The sequence below is a fragment of the Chelmon rostratus genome, chromosome 10 (genome assembly GCF_017976325.1).
Source record: "Chelmon rostratus isolate fCheRos1 chromosome 10, fCheRos1.pri, whole genome shotgun sequence".
Taxonomy (NCBI): domain Eukaryota; kingdom Metazoa; phylum Chordata; class Actinopteri; order Chaetodontiformes; family Chaetodontidae; genus Chelmon; species Chelmon rostratus.
The window spans coordinates 9,205,991-9,225,288 of record NC_055667.1 but is presented as its reverse complement, the minus strand read 5'-3'; the positions used below and the strand labels follow the sequence as shown (position 1 = coordinate 9,225,288).

At 42.8% G+C, this 19,298-nt stretch overlaps 1 protein-coding gene across 2 annotated transcripts in view; it reads right to left on the bottom strand.

Moving 5' to 3' along the window:
- Positions 1 to 19,298, bottom strand: part of mgll (monoglyceride lipase) — a 37,340-nt gene that overhangs the window by 5,663 nt on the left and 12,379 nt on the right. For both annotated transcript variants that reach the window (XM_041945448.1, XM_041945449.1), the window contains exons 3-7: positions 16,881 to 16,987; positions 12,386 to 12,522; positions 3,391 to 3,501; positions 2,745 to 2,834; positions 505 to 720 (exon numbers count right to left, since the gene is read on the bottom strand). In XM_041945448.1, coding sequence (XP_041801382.1) covers positions 505 to 720; positions 2,745 to 2,834; positions 3,391 to 3,501; positions 12,386 to 12,522; positions 16,881 to 16,987 — 661 coding nt within the window. The remainder of the gene's footprint in view (positions 1 to 504; positions 721 to 2,744; positions 2,835 to 3,390; positions 3,502 to 12,385; positions 12,523 to 16,880; positions 16,988 to 19,298) is intronic.

The following is a 19,298-nucleotide window of genomic DNA, read 5'->3' as shown; positions in this document are numbered from 1 at the left end:
ACCATTAACCACGTTGTAAAAGAGCATGTGAACTTTCCTCTTTAGAGACCCACATTGGAGAGGAGGAAGAACATACAGATGACCCTCCAATCTGTCGATCAGTGAATGCATCATGCTGGAACCAGCTCTAGCTGTGTGCGTGCAAGTTTTAACTCAAATGTTTTATTCAATAATGAACTATATATTGGTTTGACTATGCAACAGATCCAAACGTATCTTTTACTGCCAGCACAGCTTGTTTTATGCATTGACCTTTTGCCAATAAGCTGAGTATACTGAAATGGCTTTCAGGTTTTCAAAATGTCAGCCAATTTAAATGTCAGGCGGCAGTGGTTTGACACATTATTCCCGAATGTTTTTGTTTTGGAGTTAAAAAGAAAAGGAACAGTATGTGCAAAACGGAGCAGTGGTTACTTGATACAAGCCTGTTGCCATTATCTTTGACCTTATTTTACGAGGCAGTCTAACTGACCAAATCACATTCTGTGAACAAACCGCCCCCACCTTGAGTTTCTTGTCTGTACTCGGAGCGTTCTCGTGCATCATCCTGGAGCCTCTGATGTCGCAGAGCTTGTCGGCGTTGCCGTGCAGCAGCAGGAAGGGCCAGCTGATGGACGGGATCTCCCTCTCGATACGTGCCGCCGCCCCCATCAGCTGCATGCCGAACGACACCCGCATGCCGCCGTGGAAGTTCAGCTCGTCTGCGTCATACGCCTCCACCTGGCAGGAGAGGGAGAGAAAGGAAAGAGTTATGAGAGTGGTGCACGGCTGATCTTGTTTTAAGCTCTTCGGTTTGTCTTCCTGCTGCAGGACAAAAAAAACTTCCTTCAAACCTGCCCCACAGGTTGATTTATCATTTTAATAATGACTGAAACTTGCAAACATATTTCTTTTACTTCAAACTCTGCATGTTTTCCAATTTCTTTCTTACTGTAACCATAGCAACTATATTTTAACAACAGACATACTTTGTTGGGCATTTAGAAAGCGGTATTGTAATGCTTGGATGGTTGTATTGAGCATCTATATTTAGCAAGCACAATAAATTTCTTTGTTTAATCCAAATATGGAAGAAAGTCAAGAGAAGGAGTGCCTCCATGGGAGAAAAGAGGGCAATGAAAACCAGCAGACTCCTGGGAAAAGCAATGAGAGTTGGCAAGTTGGAGTGAGGATGGTAAATAAACGGATGACAGGCTTTTATGGAAAGAAAAATAAGAGTCAGAGGAAGGGAGGGACACAGAACGATAAAGGTAGATGTGGCACTTTGCGCGAGTTTAAATCAGAGTTGAAAAGCAGAGGACACATCACACATGAAACGTGAATACTTTCAAGTACCATACGTGCTCCCACATAAGTCACACACACTCCCATTCCTGCCCGGCTTACATGTAAACACGGCTGACGGCCCAGTAGAACAAAAGCAGCTTCTCTGCTGCTTTGAATAACGACTGACCGTAAACTGAGCTGCGACACAACACGACCTGTTCAGCAGCTCAGAGGAGTCGTGACACTCGGGAACGCAAGGCGAGAGAATCGGCTTTAAAACTGAGATAACTTCTCAAAAAGGCAGCTGGAATAAGTCACACAATACAAATAATCTTTAAACTCTTTTTTGCTGGACTGATCGTTCTATATGTTAGCTCACCGTGGAAAATTAAAGTAGCAACAAATGTATAGAGTGAAGCCTCAGAAGTTTTCTTTTGTCTGTTATTGATAAGTCTTTGTATTGGGACATATTTGTTCATTTATGTGTGATTTGTGTCATAAAATCTTGCTGAGCATCAGAGTGGCTTGGTTAGATGATGCTGCACAATATATCCTCATGTATGCACATTACATGCTTCATTTGTACTTGCGCAGAGTGTGGTTACTTCATACCAACGGCTGCTCCGTGCATAGGCTGGTTCAGCATTTTACTGCTGGCAATTGATGAAAAATTCACCTTTTAAGTACTTTTTCTTTGAGCGATTCATGCAGGTACCTATTGAATCTGTTGTGTCTGTTATGGTTCCTGTGCGATGTGATCACACTACTTCCTCCAACAGACTGTGGGAAGCAGAAGCAGCAGGATGTGGGATCCTATTGTTACTACAGTCTGTTTCTGAAAGGCCAGCTTTGGTGTCTCAATATTTGCAGACACACACCGGTATGAAGTGTGTTCCCACACAACCACACCTGTACAAATTCCACAGAACACATCTACAGGCACAAATATGTGATGTGAAATAGAGGTATGCAGACGTGCCTGAGTGTGTGTGTCTTTGTCTCTTCGGTGCTTCATCTGGGATTACACAAGAAAGGAGGATGTATGGATTAACACAACACACACACACACACACCTACAACAAAATACAAACTAAACCGTGCTATTTTGTTTTTGAGAACTTGGGAATCCTTTGTCCTGTTGGTGACACATTACATGCGCCTGTTTTTATAATGACGAATAACACAATACAACCCACACACACACCCGCACGCACACACACACACACACACACAGACCTGGCGAGATAAGACTCACAGTTTGGAAAGGATTCAAAGTATTTACTGTGGGGTGGACCTCCATCCTGGGACTGTCCAAAAAAATGTTGCATGACTTCACACACGTAAACATACAGCACACACACGCACATCTCTCCCTTGAGACCTTGCTAAAACAGCTACGCCCATACCTGATATTTCAATCAAAAATTACAATACAGCTCTCCCGGCCAAACACGCACCCACAAACATTTGTCTCTCACCTGCGTCTTGTCCCGTGAGACCCATTTGGACTCGATGGAGCCCAGCGTGAGGCTAGGCAGCATGTGGTTCAGGACCTTCGCCAGAAAAACCTGCAAACAGTGAAATACAAAGCACTGCAATTTCTTTTCACACATCAACACCTCCCTGAAGAATGTTTCTATCTCTCTCGCTCTCTTTTTTTTCTCGCCATCTGCCTAGTGTTACAAAGGCATACAGTCATGAAACTGTGAGTGTGTACTGTATAATTCACCTGTTCGCTCCCAGTGTGTTTCTACTGTTTGTTAATGTAAGTGCTGGATCTAAAAAAACGCATCTCCTCCTGTTTAAACAGGCTAATTAGAAAAACAAATCATGCAGATGTTAACACCGGCTTTGTCAGTGTTTGGCCTTGAAAAGCACGCTCGTGTCTGTGAGTCACTTAGAGACAGCTAATGCTGCTCAAGTGGTACTTACACTGATTCTTGTTACACACAAAGTAAAAGGTGGCAGTATTATAGTCATCAACCACAGCAGGCATGAGTGGAGTAAGACGACTGGCTCTTGGGTTAAATGAGTACTTAACTGAATAGCGTGACCCAATTAGGAAGGAGAGGCAACGGCAAAAGTGAAGAGCGCCGGAGAGAATGAGCGGACTTTATGTGGTACCTTGAACGGCGTGGCCGAGTCTGGGTTCATCTGGACCATCGGAGCGATCAGAACCACGCCAGCAAAATCACTAGGCCTCTCACAGGCTGTCAGGATGGATATGGCGCCACCCTGGGTAAGAAAAAGCAGAGAATAGATATATTTTAAAAGAAGTGTAAATTGAATTGATGAGGTGTTTTTCTTTTTACAGAAGCTGTGATGGTTCGCGTGTTAAAGTAATAACCTCAAAGATTTCCTCTCTTTGAAATAAATCAAAAGGCCCACTGATGAAAGCCGTTGCATTTGCAGTATTACTAACAGGATTCTGAGCTGTATTCAGTTACTCCTAATGCAAACCAAACATTTCCTGCTGCTGCAGCTTCACATTAAAAGAATTTAACTGGTGAAATGCGTGTTGACTTCTAGCAGCAAGCAATTGCAAAAGCAAGGAAATGCAATGTGTTTGTCAGTGTGATTAGCACTGACCGCTATCTTTCATCAACAATGCGTCCATAAAACATTTTTATGCAGGTGACATAAAACGCTGTGTTTTTTGACAGCGGATCAGTTTGAAACATTGCGAGTAATGGAACATGAAGGAGCAGAGCTGTCAGATGAAGAGCTGCAGGCGACAGGCTGCAAACTTCTCAGCAAAGTAACCGGCTCCTTTCCTGCTGTCCGCTGACTCATGTTGTGTGCTTTATGAAATCAGATCACAGTTGCTCACAGAATAATGGAAAAGGCCAGTTGTTGCCTGACTTCTTAACTAATATGACAATAGTTTGTTTGGCTGCACCGTAAACAAATACACAAGTTGCTCTATTGCTGCTCTGACAAAGCAGCTGTTCGAGGAGTGTTTTGACTTGTAGAATCAAGCCACGCCTGCTGTTACCATCAGTAACCGCAGGGGTCGCTGAATCAACCAAGACAGAAATACAACATTCAACTTTTACAGCTTTAAAGTGCTTTAACGGATGGATTTTCAGTGCAGGAGGTTTGAGTCATAGGTGAGGTGCAGACGAACCACAAATACATGAAACAAACAAAATCTCAAAAAACACACTGCACCCGAGAAGTGTCTGCAATTATTTGTTGCACTAATTAATTGAAGCAAATGATGTAAATCAATGTGCTTCAAGAAATCTTTGCAATCTACGCCATGGGCTATGAAGAGTTATTAAAAATTAGGAAATGGGGACTGTCACTACAGTGCAAATATATAGTTTACAGTACAGTACAAACAACCCGAGGCTGACATTACACATCTTGGTTCTCTTTGTTGCATGAGCTTTGTGCAAACATTTCAAACAAAAGGCTTTCTACTGCAGGGCGGATATCTAAAAATCCTGTTTCACAGACTTATAACTTGTTTATGTTTTAATAAGCAGAACTCACAGTCATGTGGAGTGTTAATCCACAAATCAGTCAGGGAGACTTCATTTGAGTGGATCCATGTCACAAGATGTTTGTTGACCAACTGACAGTCATGTGACCTGATATCAGCATTTTTGATTGGCTGTTGTGTGAAACAGTGCTGCAAATGGTTCATTTTCAAGTTGCAGGAAGTCTTTTAGTTAATTATCAATGTTGTTGCTGGGGTTGTACATGCATTATGTAAACATAATAAGCAATTCCAGCACATTGACCACAGTGTAATTGATATTAACAGTAATAGTTTGTGTGAAAATGTTTGATGATGGGCTCATGTTGCCCAAAATGTAGCGACAGTATTGTAGAGGACTTTGACGATGATGACACCAAGCTTTTTCTCATGCTGTTGTGGGAGGTCAACAACAGTATGAGAATGAGAAACGCTGAGCTGGAGCCAGAAGGCTGCTAAAGTCCCCAGACGACATCATTATTAATCAGGCTCAGCTGGGCGGCAGCAGCCTGACAGAGCAGCTGAAGGCGACTCCACGCTCCGAACTGCTCAGGTTACAAGAGGTGGTGTTGGAGGTGCCTCCTAAAGTCCTGCAGAGCTTCTTGGGGTGCCCCCTCGAAGCACCTTCCTCAACATGCCCTCCCAGCGGCACTGTGAAGTGGCTGTTGGGGTCACAAAGGCTGCTCGAGACTGGGTCTCCAGTGCTTAATGCAGTGGTCATCGGGTAAGCTTCTCCAGAGACGGTATCTTCCTGTCTATTCAGGAGAAGGTTAGGCAGACGAGGAAGCTGAATTGCTTTGCAGCACAGGTGTTGAACATCATTGCTGACTCTGCAGTGAGGGAAGTCCTGTTTCAACCTCAGACTGACAGACATGTTCCTTGACGTAGATGGTGGATGGTGCAGAGGCCGTTCACACCCAGGCTGAGGATTTGAATGAGGAGCCTGGTCAGGAAGAAGACAGAGAACCAGTCCCAGAAACAGACTCTTCTGTCTTGTCTCCTCCACCCACTCCTCTGACTCCAAAAGCTGAACCTGCTGCTAATTTAGGCTTGGATAAAAGCAGTAGAGTCTGCCTCTATGCCCAGCCCAGAATCAGACTGTGCTGTAGTCCCACCTGCTGATGAACCTCCTGCCATCAGTGCCGTCCAGGATGGTTTGACCATCAGCCAGACTGAACCAGCGGAGCAGCTTGTCCCAGAGAGACAATCCTGACAGTCAGACGGAGGGACGTCAAAAGGAAGAACTTCTTTAACTGGTTTACAAAAACACTCTCCTATTTTTGCCTGTCTGAAGACTGAGACTGTTCCTTGATTATTTCATGTCATTATTCAGGTGGGACAGGACGTGAAAGCAGTTGTTTACCTATTGGAATAACTTTGGCGATGGCTAGAAAGATGAGATTATTTTGTAGAGTTCCGGTGCACCAGGTGTGTACCAGACAGAAATAACATAAGGATAAAAAAGAGCTACAGACAAGAGGTAGAGTTTTGAAAGGGAAGAGGAAACTAAAGCAAAATGAAGAGTTAAAATGGAGAAAGAACATGTTTCAGTGAGAGGAAGATCATATCTAACAGGAGACAAGTGTCTTTTCTCCCCTAACAGCAGTGGGAAGGCCTTAGCAAAGTAGGTGAGAGGTTCTGATGCGAGGAGTAGTGGGAAAATGTCTCAGAGGTCAAGATGAACATAAAACAATCCTTTTTTTGTTTAGACGGGCGTGAATTTCCACCCTGCTCTTTTGTTGCTGTTGCTCGACACAGACTGGGAGAGAAATGCGACTGTGAACCCACGGCCTTTGGGGGCACGACGTGCACTGTGTGGCTGCGGCAAACAGCGGCGCAAGGCCACACCTTGGCACCCGTGCTGACATTTGGGATTGTGATTTTAATCCTGTGATGTAGGGCCATGATAATTAGCAGCTCTGCGGCGGCCAAGACTCAAATCAATTTGCCATGGTTCACTTTGTCGTGGTTTCTCTTCTCGTATGCAACAAGTGTCTGACACACACGAGCATGGTGATTCTGCACGGGTGAATCTGTCTCTCCCTCTACCTCTCTCTCTCTCTCTGGAGCCTAATTAATTGGCTTCAACTTTGTTTATGTGAGCGCTCTTTGTCACTTGTGTGAATATTCATCAGGCTGGGGCCAATGACAGGCTCACTTCATGAAAGGAGGCACTAAAAGACGAAACATTTCCCACCAGAAAATCCCACTTTCTAAAGCACACACTCACTCGCTGCTGCGTGCATGCATGCCATGTTCATGTCTCTCCTTTGCATTTCAGCAAATGCTCAAAGATGAACTGAAATAATTGTACACACCATGACACACACACACGCATGCACACACATGCAGACACACACACACACACACACACACACACACACAGTGAAATGGTGATGGTGAAATGTCTCTTGAATGATCTAAGTTGATCAAACTGGCTGCTTGGTTTGACGTGTTTGTTTTCCGACTAAATATAACAAGATGACTGAATGTAATTTGGCAGTTTGGTGCACGAACCCAATGTGGGTCATGCCCTTCCACACACACACATTTTGTCTCATGGGCGCCAATGATAGAGAGAGATAAGTGTGAATAGGGAAGAGAATAGAGGTAGCCGGGAGGAGGGGGAGGACTGGGACAGAGAAGCTCTTTAAGAAGGTGATTGGAGGCCTCCGTACACTTTGTCCCTCTGAACTTTGGTGGAGAGGATGAATACTGGTATTGTATGTTGTCTTTCCACTGACAGTGGGTGGACTACAAGTCTCAAAATTTGCCTGAGGAGCCAACATACTGACATTATGTGGACGATATAGCAAGCATACCCAAATTACAAGGTCTAAATACTGACTTCGCTGACATTACATGAACTAGCCAGCTAATGCAAGAATGCTGTGATACCTCTGCACTAAACAGTCAATAAATTAAGTAAAGAGTTGACACACTAGCATAGTGCAGACAGGACAGGACTGTTCAACAGGCTGGTAACAAAACTACTCCTCCCAGTTAGAATTTGAATGAAGTCTTATGCAAATGTATGGAGATGGCAGACAAATGATCGTGCAGGCTGCAGCAGGAAGTCCTTCAACAATAAGCAATCCTTGATGGGTTTACATACAGAGGACACATGCCTGGATTCAATTCAGTGGTACTGTGACTACGCAGTAGGTGAGAAGAAGAATTAAACAATATTTCTGTGAAGGTTACACTCAGCAGAGAAAGTGAACTTCACTGGACTGGAGTTTTGATTAAAATATGTGTTATTGTTCATATGAAAGGTATCATCAGATCCCACGTAAGGAGCCTTTTGTTGGATTAATTAATTGAAACAATTCATCAAGATCACACAATTCAGTAAAGAGTAAACAACGATAAACACGGCTTGTTAGAAGTGAAGAGGTTGCACACAAAAAACGAAAAGTGAAATATGGTTTAGCATAAGAAGAGACTGAATGAGTAACAGATACAGAGAGAGAGAGACGCTGAAAAGCTGAACAAAAATACTAAAGGCCCTACACAGAGACAAAGCATTACATAAAAGTCTGGCAGTCAGGAAGTAGAACGAATGAGGCTTGGCCAGAAATACTGATGGAGGAGAAGAGAAATGAGGAAGAGCGAAGGAGCCAAAGCTGAAGGCATTTGTCAGCATTCCCATGAGCTGATATGACACAGATAAACAAATCTTGAATTCCCGCTGAACCAAACAAAACGCAGAGAGAGAAAACTGTGAAATAGTCAATGTGCCGTATCTGACGCAGAAGCCACAGACGTGTAACTGTAACCTCTTTTGTCGGTTTCAATTATTTCACATTTTTACTTGCTCGCCCGTGTTTAAATGTTTTGTGAAAACTGTGATTCTTCTTTGGGAAGCTACAAACTAATTCTTCACATTAGCTTGCAGCGCTTTTCAAAACTTCCTGTAATTGCCTCCGTGAGGCTGTACTCGGGCACAGCGGCGCTTTGAGACAGATGCTAACGTCACTAAGCTAATATGCTCACAGTGATAACGCTAACATGCCATGCAACTTGTCCACAATAAACTGCCCTCAAAAATACCATAATGGAACAAATAAAGTGTCAGTGGCTTGTATGCTACTTGAAGTTCATGCTTATCCATCAAATAGCTGTTGAGCTGTTTCCATCTGGACCAAAGTGTTGGGCAGACCAACAGACCGACATTAGTCATGCATGCCACTGTCCTGACTAACAATTAACACAGCGCTAAAGAAGCCCATTTAAAACTACTCTTCCCCAGTTATGACAGCACATATTTGAAATCTCATCCTTGTTTCTGTTGCGTTAGGAATCTATGTAATGACTGCTCATGAATTTAAGCTCAGTGTGGAGAAACAGCTGCTGGCCGCTGTTCAGGTGGTGTGTGAGGAGGGCCACATCTTTCCTTTCTAAATCTACACTGTGGCTGGACTAACTGCTCCACGGTCTCCTCAGGAAGTTCTCACTGGAGCAGCGTCTCCACACACACTGTAGAATCCACAGGTGGTTTCCATTGTTTCCACTGTAGTTTTTAGTGTCATCCTGACCCCGTTAAACAGAGAGTCATACAAAGGCAGGAGCAGAGGAACAGGCTAATAGAAACAGGATGAGGAGTCACAACACTGGGAAGCAGGGAAAGGACGCCTGTGAAAACACAGTGAAACAACATTTGATTTGGGTTGGGTTTCCCAAACTTCAGGTCTGGGATTTATTTGTTTCCAAGGAAAAGAGAGCAGAGAAACAAAATGAGGAAATTAAATGCAGGCAAAAGAAAGGAAAAAGGAAAAAAACAGGGAGGTACCGTGGAGGAGAGAGAGGACAGGGAAGCAGGTGATGGTGGGACAGTTGGACTGGCTTACAGGACAGAACAGGATGCAGATTAAATGGCACAGATGGACAGAAAGAAGGAAAGAACAGAGAGAGGGAAGAGGGGATGACAAAATGTGACTTCGGTCAGCTCTGCCTTAATATTTACACACTCGGATGTCTAAACAGACGCTCAGCTTCATTGTGGGATCCCACAGTTTAACTTACACAAAACTACTTGCGTCTGTGCTCTTACAACCGCGGATTGTTATGAACGCTGCCTCAGTCTTTATATAAATACGGTACTGCTGCCTGATAAGCATGAGCCATAAAAGGTTTGCAAAACCAGAATCATGAGCTGGCCTTTTACATGTTCAAAGCATCTGAAAGTCCAACTGAAGCTGTTAAATATAACCTCATTTACAAGCAGCTGTGGCCTTGAATGAAGCACAATTTGATGTAAAACACACAACCTAAAGCCTCCATAGCAAAAAATTATATTTAATCAGGAGGGGTGTTTTCCAAGTTTTCCATGATGCATAAATAGAGATCCAACCAATGTAGATTGCATTTCTTTCACAAAGCTCGCCACATCTGCTGTAAAAGCCTGTTTTCGTGTTGAATCCAACATGCCCACTGAATCACTGCTGTGCTGCGAGATAACAAGGCTCCTCGCTTCTCGTGGCAGAACAGTTCAGTGATGAATTTGCATTCATCCTCTGTGTTGCCTGCTCGAAAAGAGTCTTCCAGCTGTGAGCTTAACACTAAAGACAGTGTATTGAAATGTTTCTGACTGACACAGGTGGTGCTGACTGCACCCTGTTCAAAGAATCTCTTGTGACGCGACAGCGAATTTAGTTTCTTCCTCATATAAAGATATATATAATCAATAATGCAGTGCAAATAAAGCTGCGTACATGAAAGGATGTGTGCGTTCTGTTTGAATAAAGTCTGAGCAGCTTGTTCCTCCAACAGAAACAAGTTCATGGGCGTACACACACTGACTCAACCTACAAAACAATCATTCGTTATGTAACTGGTCACTACTGTTTGTGCTGTTAGCTGTGCTCAGAGTTAGTGGGTCACAGTGAACAACAGTGAGAGGCAGAGATGTTGAATGCAGCGTTGTGAAAAAATGAATAAACTGCTCAGTTAAAAATAGTTTCCTGGCCGGTCTTAATGTTTTTTGCATCCAGGCGTTATGTAATTTTTCTCAATGAGAATTCCTGTTCGACAGGGTGTCTGTAGATTTCATAAAGCCACATTTAGCACAAGATTTTATGGACGCTGTGTGTATTGCAATTAAAACCATTTTAACTACTTTAATAAAAACTTTGAAGAGAATCAAAGGGAGGCTCAAGCAAATGGGAAATTAATAATTAATTAAATGCGTCTTTTGCATTTGTAAGTGTGTTCTATGTTCAATCCTGCTCACTGTACAAAACAATATCAAGAGATTATCCAGAGACAGTTGCAGTAATTTTGATAATCGAACTGTTAATGGGACAAATATGCCATATGCAAGGTTTTGGTGCTTTTCTCTGTTTATATCTTTCTAAACTGAATATCTTTGGGTTTTGGACTGCTGGACGGACAAAACAGGACAGCTGAAAATGACGAAGTTCGACCTTTCGGGAGATACGCTTCCTGCTTTTTTAGAGAGAATTAGATGAGATGGCTGATGCCACTTTCATGTTTCATGACTGTAAACAGTCTTTGTGAAAACGGTAACAAAATCTGTCTGTGAGGGTCGACTAACGAACACATGCTTCGATGGTGCTGGTAGGTGCCGGCTAGCTGTTTCCAGCTGTTGTGCTAAGCTATGCTAACCAGCTGCTGGCTCTAGCTTCATATTTAACACATAGATATGAGAGTGGCACGGATCTTATGTAACTCACGAGTCAATCGATGGTTTCATGAAGAATGAAAATGATCTGTAGTTTGCAGCCTGACTATCACCACTGATTAAACTGTTTGTACACAGAAAATATTATTATCATTTATTACAAGTTGATACGTGATAAAGGATAACAGCCAGTCACTAACACAGCCAGCAGAACATTAGACGGACTCCTGGCCTGGCTGGGGAAAGTGAGCACACTCTCTCCTCTCCTCGGCAAATACTGCCACACTGCCCTTGAGCAGGTCACTGAACCTCTGACTGCTCTGTTGGAGGTTTCCAGTGACCAGCAGCTGCAGACTGTGCAGAATCTGTGTCACTGTGTAAAAGGTAAGCAGGGCCAACTTAGCAACCCTTCATTGAACTATTTGCAGATGAAAGTGGCATTTGTCCATTACACAGAAACAATTCACAAACGAAATGAAATGTCATTAAAATCGTAGTAGTATTTTGCTGCATAGCACAGTCCCTTCTTGAAAGTGCCAGTATAGTAACACCCAAATTCTATTGTTCTTCTACTGTTATTCAGTCCAGATTTCATGCAGAACACCATGGTTTTTCATGCTTGGCTATTTTGGAACATGAAACCACTTCACGCTGAAAGAGGAGAGTGTGCCATTTCTTTCATTTGAATGTCACAGTGTCGCAGAAAACCTCTTTACACTGATCTCAGTACTTTTCATTGCTGTGCTTGGTTAAGGCTTGCCCATCAATTTCATGCAGCTGTGTCTCCCTCTCTGTGTACCGGAACACTGTACCAGAAGCTCAGAGACAATATGATGTTTTCACACCAAACAAAGCAGAAAAACAAACCTCGACAAGAGCCAGAGTTGCACTATCCTTACAGCTGATGTGACTAAGATACAACAAAACCCAAAGACTGGCCCAAATGTTTAACTTGCAATTAACAGCAATATACTAAATGGAAAGTGTCCTACCATGGAGTGACCCACGATGAAGATGGGCAGGTCAGGGTGACGGGACTTCATCAGATCAATGTGCTGCAGGGAGTCTCTGATATAAACCTGGAAGTCTTTAATGTTCATCCTCTCGCCTTCACTCTGACCATGGCCAACTGTGGAGAGAAAGACAAGAAGAAGAAGAAGAAGAAGAAGAAGAAGAAGAGGAGGAGGAGAATGGTGTGAGGAAACTGCAAAAAAATATTTGAAAAACTTGTAATTTTGTGATTTTAAAGACCTTTTTAATACCTTCAAAGGGAAAAAAGCCTCAATTTTTGTCACAATAAAGGCAAAGAAGTATTCAAGGCTTCCCTTGAACCACAGACACCACTTACTCAGCAGGCTATTAAACATAACATCTGAATAATTGAAACCGTCATATTGAGAGAAGAGGGGAAAAAAATACAAAGATTAGATAGAAAAGCAGCCTGTCAACCTGTTTACCCGTGGAATGTTCCAAACAGGTGTTGTTGGAGCACACCACAACTTTCCCAGTCTTCTGTTGCTCCTGTCCTCATTTGTTTGAAATGTGTTGCTGCTTTAAATTCAGAATAAACTGACATTTACAAAAATCAGTATAGCCGATGTAGTGATAGAATACCTTTAAATTGTATAGAGAGACATTTCTACATTGTTTTTATATGTTTTTAGATCTTTTGAGGATTGCCTGAAACTATAAGAGCAGGATGAGACACTCTCTAAGAACAGCTTTCCTAAAGAGCTCTACACACCAGATAATATTTTTAGCTTGTCATTACTTCCAGTATTTGGCTGTAGTACACAAAACACTCTTAGATCCTTATTTATTTTCTGTTTTTTACAGATCTGCTCTGCACTGAGGACATTCTCTTCCAGTGGTGCTGATTTCTGAGCATTGATCCACCCTCCTCTTTTAAAAAAAGAGGTGGAGGGAACACAGGAAGGAGCTCAAAGGGGGAGCAGATTGAGGGAGAGACAGCAGTGAGGATAAGGAGGGATGAAGTAGCAGAGAGGAGGGGGATGTGAACAAGAAATAAGTTGGGGAGAGAAAACAGAGGAGGTAAGGAGGGATGAGAGCAGGGGTTTAAGTGAGAGACTGCAAAAGAGAATAAGGCGGAAAGGAGGGAAGGAAGGAGGGAACAGGTGACAACAAAAGAGAACAAAAGAGGAGGAAGCATGATTTCTGGGTCAAGAGAGGAACAATTACATATGTGATGGGATCAAACTGGCATGTACCCCTGGATGAAGGCAAGAGGAAGAAGAAAGGAATGGCAAAGCAAAACAGGAGGAAGAGAACAGGATGAGAAGAGGAAGAAGAAGCGGACAAAATAGAGTTGAGTTGAGTGGAGAGAAAAGACGAATAAAAAGTGAGGTTAGGAGAAAACGGAGGCAGGAGTGAGAGGACGGGAGACAGACAAGAGGAGAAGAAGACAGAGGAGAAAGAGATGTGACTGACAGATGGCGAGGAGGAAAAATATGTGCACATGTATGTGTGCATGCATTCATATGATGTGTGTGCGTTCCCCTCGATCTTTCTGCGGCAGTGGCTGAGAGGTGAGGCGGGTTGCCATGGCGACCACCGCACCAATGACACCGCTGAGCTCCTAAACATTCACAACATGTGCAGCTCACACCTTCTCCCTGCCGCTCCGCCACCCTAAGCGTGTGCATTTGTTTGAATAAATACTGTACGCTGTGTGCTGTATGTGCGAGGATGTCTTCACGCCATATGTTTCTCTCCTCGTCAGCGCTGAAGCGATCAACACAGTGTGGAAATCGATGCACGGTGAATGATGGAGCGCTGCAAACTTCGGATCGATGCATGCTATATGCCCTCGCATGTCAGATCAATGACCTCACAGTCCACTGAATTCACAGCTTTTGTTATTGCACTCACTTACACACACACACACACACACACACACACACACACACACAGATTACTGACACACAAACACAAACAGGGCAGAGCACAGATCCACTGCTCTGAGATTGGAAGAGCTGCAACAGGCAAAAAGCAGTCTTGACATGAATGTGTTCGTTTCAGATTTTCTTGCTTATGAGTTAATTGATTATAGCAAGTCAGCAGTGAAGCAACAAGACTGATCGACGCTGTTTTTTCGAAACCCCAGTCTTCTTTTCTGATGCAGGAATAACATGAATGATGCTTGATAAATACAATACATTAGAAATAGGTGCACAACTGATTGTAGCAGCGACACAACCAGAGCAACATTAAGTCTCATATAACCATGAAAGTGTGAGCATGGCGTGCCCACATGTCCGGTGAATCATATGGTATGACAGAACTTGGGCAGCAGCTAATGATTATTTTCATTTTTATATTTTTGATGATTACTTTTTTAGTCTATAAAATATCACAAATCAGCCAAAAATGTGTTTCCTTTTTTCCAGAGCCCAATGTGACATTTTCATAAAGCATAATTAAAAAAACAGAAACAAGCCCCCTATGTAGCACTATAAGCAGTAAGTGAACATTGACTACGTGGTTTATAACACACTATATGATTAGATGGGGACCATCTAATCCAGTCAGATTTGTAGAAAAAACAGTCTTTGCACAGACTGAGGAATTCTCAGTGAACACTGATCTCACAGACAATGAATGACTATGAATGAATATATCACCACTGCCTGATAATAAAATGGCAGTAATGGTGCAGTATGTATTCTTCCACACACATCAAGTACATTTCTGCATCCACATTCTGCAAAAGGAAAAACAATTCATATGTGTCAGCTCTAAGTTTTGTATTTTGGAGTTTTGTTAACCAGCCACAAGCAGAATTTGGAGGTTGTTCTCTGGTAAATAGATGCAGTGTGTGCCGGCTTGAAGAAACCTCCAGCCTGTGCAGGCTGTGAATGAATAAGTCTTAGATGTCCTACAATTACAAGCCAGATTCCAAAAAAGTTGAATAAAACTGGGTAAAACAGAATTTGAATGACAGCAACATGTTTCAAACAGGAGCAACAAAAGACTGGGAAAGTTGTGGAATGTCTGCATCATTCCACAGGTAAACAGGTTGATTGGTAACAGGTGATAGTATCATGATTGGGTATGAAAGGAGCATCCTGGAAAGGCTCGGTCGTCCATAAGCGAGGATGGAGCGTAGTTCACCACTTTGTGAACACATGATTGTATAAAGGATGTTGGGCTCGTTGTCCGTAAACAAAGTTTGTTTGCAAATGATCACATTCAGTTTTCCACAGTGTCCGATGTTTTGGAATCAGGGTTGTAGAAGAAAATAAATGAGAGACAGAAGAAAGTGTGCTGCTCTTTTGCAGTGAGGTCCTGCTGCACAGTCACATGAGTTCACACATTCCTGCTTGGGTGGGTATGAGTTTGTCAGCTTGTCCTTTGCTTTATGCCTCTTTGTCCTGTTCTGTTTCTATCTAATCCTTCTTTTTGAGCCCTTTTCACATTTACAGTACAATATGCTGTTGGGAAAACAGCAAATGTTGAAACATGAGCAGGTTTGAAAATGAAATCAATTGAAAATCATACCTTCGACAACCTGAGAAACAGAAAGAGTACATTTTACATCATAAAAAAAGTCTCCAACCACGCTAGCGGCTCAGTGAGGCTGTACTTATGCAACGAAATGCTTTGAGCTAAAGGCTAATGTTGCCATTCAATATTCGTGGAGGTATTTCAGTCTGGGCCAAAGTAGCGGACCAACTGACCAGCCGCCCTCCACAGAGCTGCTACCGCCATGCTGCTAGTGTGGTGGTCAGTATATGAATAGGATGGTTTCCGTCAGCAAAGTCCCAAATCTTGGATGTAATTGCTTTGTCGCTGACCGACGATGGATACTACAATAAAGGTTATATACTGTATGTTCACAGTGATCAGTTAAATACCAAACTGTACTGCAACCATCAGGTGCACAGACAGTAGACATGAAGATAAGTACTGCAAAGTGGTTGTTTTCCATTGATCTCTCTGTTTCTCGTAAGCTTTTTTTTGCTGTATTCAGGATGTTTGGGGTGTCTCTCCTTGTCTTAGAGATCTTGGACTCACTCTGCTTCTAAACCTTTACCTGCTCATGGTTTTCCACTCTGAAAATGAGAAGCAGCTAAAAGAATGTCAGCTACAGCTGATGGTGTGACCGGACTGTCTGGTTCTCGCAGTGCTGGCGGGCCAGCAACACAGTTTCAGTGAAACCTGAACAGAGCCAGAAGTTTCATTCGCATTCGTGAAGCTTTCTTTGACAGTGCATTAAAAGCACACCACACACTTCCACACAAAGAGGCACTGCAGCAGAAGAATAGAGCAATGTACCACCGAGCCTAATTAACTTTGTCTAAAAGGGTTTGTTCACTCAACAAATAACAAGGCCTGTTATCAGACAGAGAGGCTGTTTCTTTGAGGCTGTGCACAACTCTGTGTTTGAACTACCAATGAATGCAAGGGCAACCATGAGTGTACATGTGCATGCATGCATTAACGTAATGTAATGTGAGTATTACTCACCATGGTCGTGTGCAAATACCAGCAAGGACAGCTCCTTCAGTCTCTGTGCAATCTCATCGTACGGGCCGCAGTGCTCCCCGGCCCCGTGCACAATAAACACCAGAGCCCTGAACAGAGGAGAGGAAAAAGTTCATCCAAGTGCTCTCAAACACAGGCCTTCTGTCTGTCTCTTTTTTTATTTCTTCACACAGAAATAAACAAACAGTAAATGCTTGTATTTTTCTCCCCTTTGGATCATCATCCCTCCTCGATTCAACAGACTGCTCCGGTTGAAGTAAAGCTTGAAGATTTCTCAACATGGCGGCTGTGAGATGGAGGAACTGATGGGATGGAGGCAAAATTTACGCAGGAACGTATACGAATGGAAAAAATACCAAAAATTCGACGCAATGAGAATCCGAAAAAACCCTCACAGACAGGCTGCTTGGTGTGTGAATTTCTTATGCATATCTGCGCATCACCGCTGTGACTTTGTGTGTGTGTGCATGTGTGAAAGATAGAGATTAAGCGGCAGGTGAAAAAAAGATGAGAATGTTTTCAGAGATGCAGCTTTCATCCATCTGTCCTATCTGCCTCAACACATCCCTGCCTGCTCGACTCAAAGCAGACTCTGAGGGAATCCAGTAAAACACAAAGTGAGCCATTAACACGCAGAAAAGAGCTTCGACCGTCCAGCTCTCTTTTTAATGGAACATTGACATCGCTGACAGAAACCTGTGGAAGCTGTGGTTTGGTTTTCGGAGACTAACAGAGACTGTATGCAAATGTTTCTTCACAGCAGCACATTTAGTGGCTCGGTTTCAATCCAAGTGCTTTTCTGTGATTCATGATGTATTCACTCAGCAAGGCTGCATGGAAATAAACACTTCACATATCCTGACGTTTTCCTGCTGGTTTGAGGCAGAGCCATTTTGTCAATGAGGAAATTATACAGTAAATTCAAGGAGGGTTGAATCCAGGGCAACTGGGCTCGGTGGTAGAAAGTCGAAAATGTTTCGCCTCTCTTCCAAAGAGCTGTTAAGTTCAGCTCCCAGAACTGAAGAAGCCCCTTGAATGAGAGGTGAAACACCTGAGAGTTCATACGACAAGTCCAGCTGCCCTTGAGTCAGCCCTCCTTGGATAACAATGACCTGGATGACTAAGAGTCTTCATAGACACACAGTAAATTACACTGGATCATTCAACAACATGAATAAAAGCAGTGTAAGGCTCATTTCTATTTGTGTTTTTAGGGGGGTTGTGTCTCCTGATGCACAGAAGCTGTGTCTTATGCGAGTGGGCCAACTTTTGCTTGTCCCATCCCTGCTCATGGAGACATGTCTTGTGCCTCAGCAATGAGGAGAAAGAGGAGTTCATGCCATATTATGGAACAGTCATGGATTATTAATGCAGCTATCACCATTTTTGTGATGACGATGTATCAAAAGACAATGGGACAATGAGTACAGGGTTAGTTAAAGCTTATTGGTCACTACCTGCTCTGCACTAAACAGCAGACAGACACACTTAGAGACTAGCTGTACATTTAGCAGCTAAATAGCCTGATGTCTACCTTTGGAGCCGGTGGAGACCAAAACTGAGCTAAAAGAGAGTGAATGATGGATTTACATTGATCAGGTGGACAGAAACATGACTCCAGATGCTGCTGCACTGTACAATTTACAGTCTAAAGAGTTAGAAAAAAAGATAAAGAATGATTTATAATAATAAATACTACAAAATAAGAGATAAATGACATTCAAAAGCAATATAAGTTAAATGCATTAAAATACTTTCTGCCAAAGGTGCACTGTAGCTGTGCAAACATATATGTGCAGATGTGAAGAGTCTAGAGAGACTTTATATGTTGTATTTAATATTTACTCCTTTCTTTGTGCCCTATACTGATTGTAGAGGTGTTTCAACATTGCCAATATGCAAACGCTCTGTAATATGTAACACCAGAAATTTAATTTTCAATTAATCATGGCATCCAAACAGCCCCAGCAGATAGCTAGTTGGACAATTAGATCTTTGTCTACCTTTACTTTGACGTACCTCAACAGTCTTATTACACACTATGCAATTAGTGATTTGTCAAACACAAGCCGAGGGTAAAGCTAAAACCAATACTGCATGTCAAAAACATTCTCCTTTCACAAAATACACTCATTGTGCAAAAGGAAACAGGATAATCCCTTGTTAGCTTCGCCCATTAAATCCATATCAGTCTGGGGAGAGAGATGATGACAGAGCGAAGAGAGGTTAAGAAGCTATCATGTAAAGTCTATTCTTCAAAATGAGGTTTTAACTTCGCGTTTGCTCAGAAACAAACACCTCTTGGAAATCATGCTCTGAGACGAGGTTTTTCCAGGTTACACTTCTTCTGTGGGTGCATATTTAAGCAGTGGAGCAGCAGTGAAACGCTCCAGTGTTCTT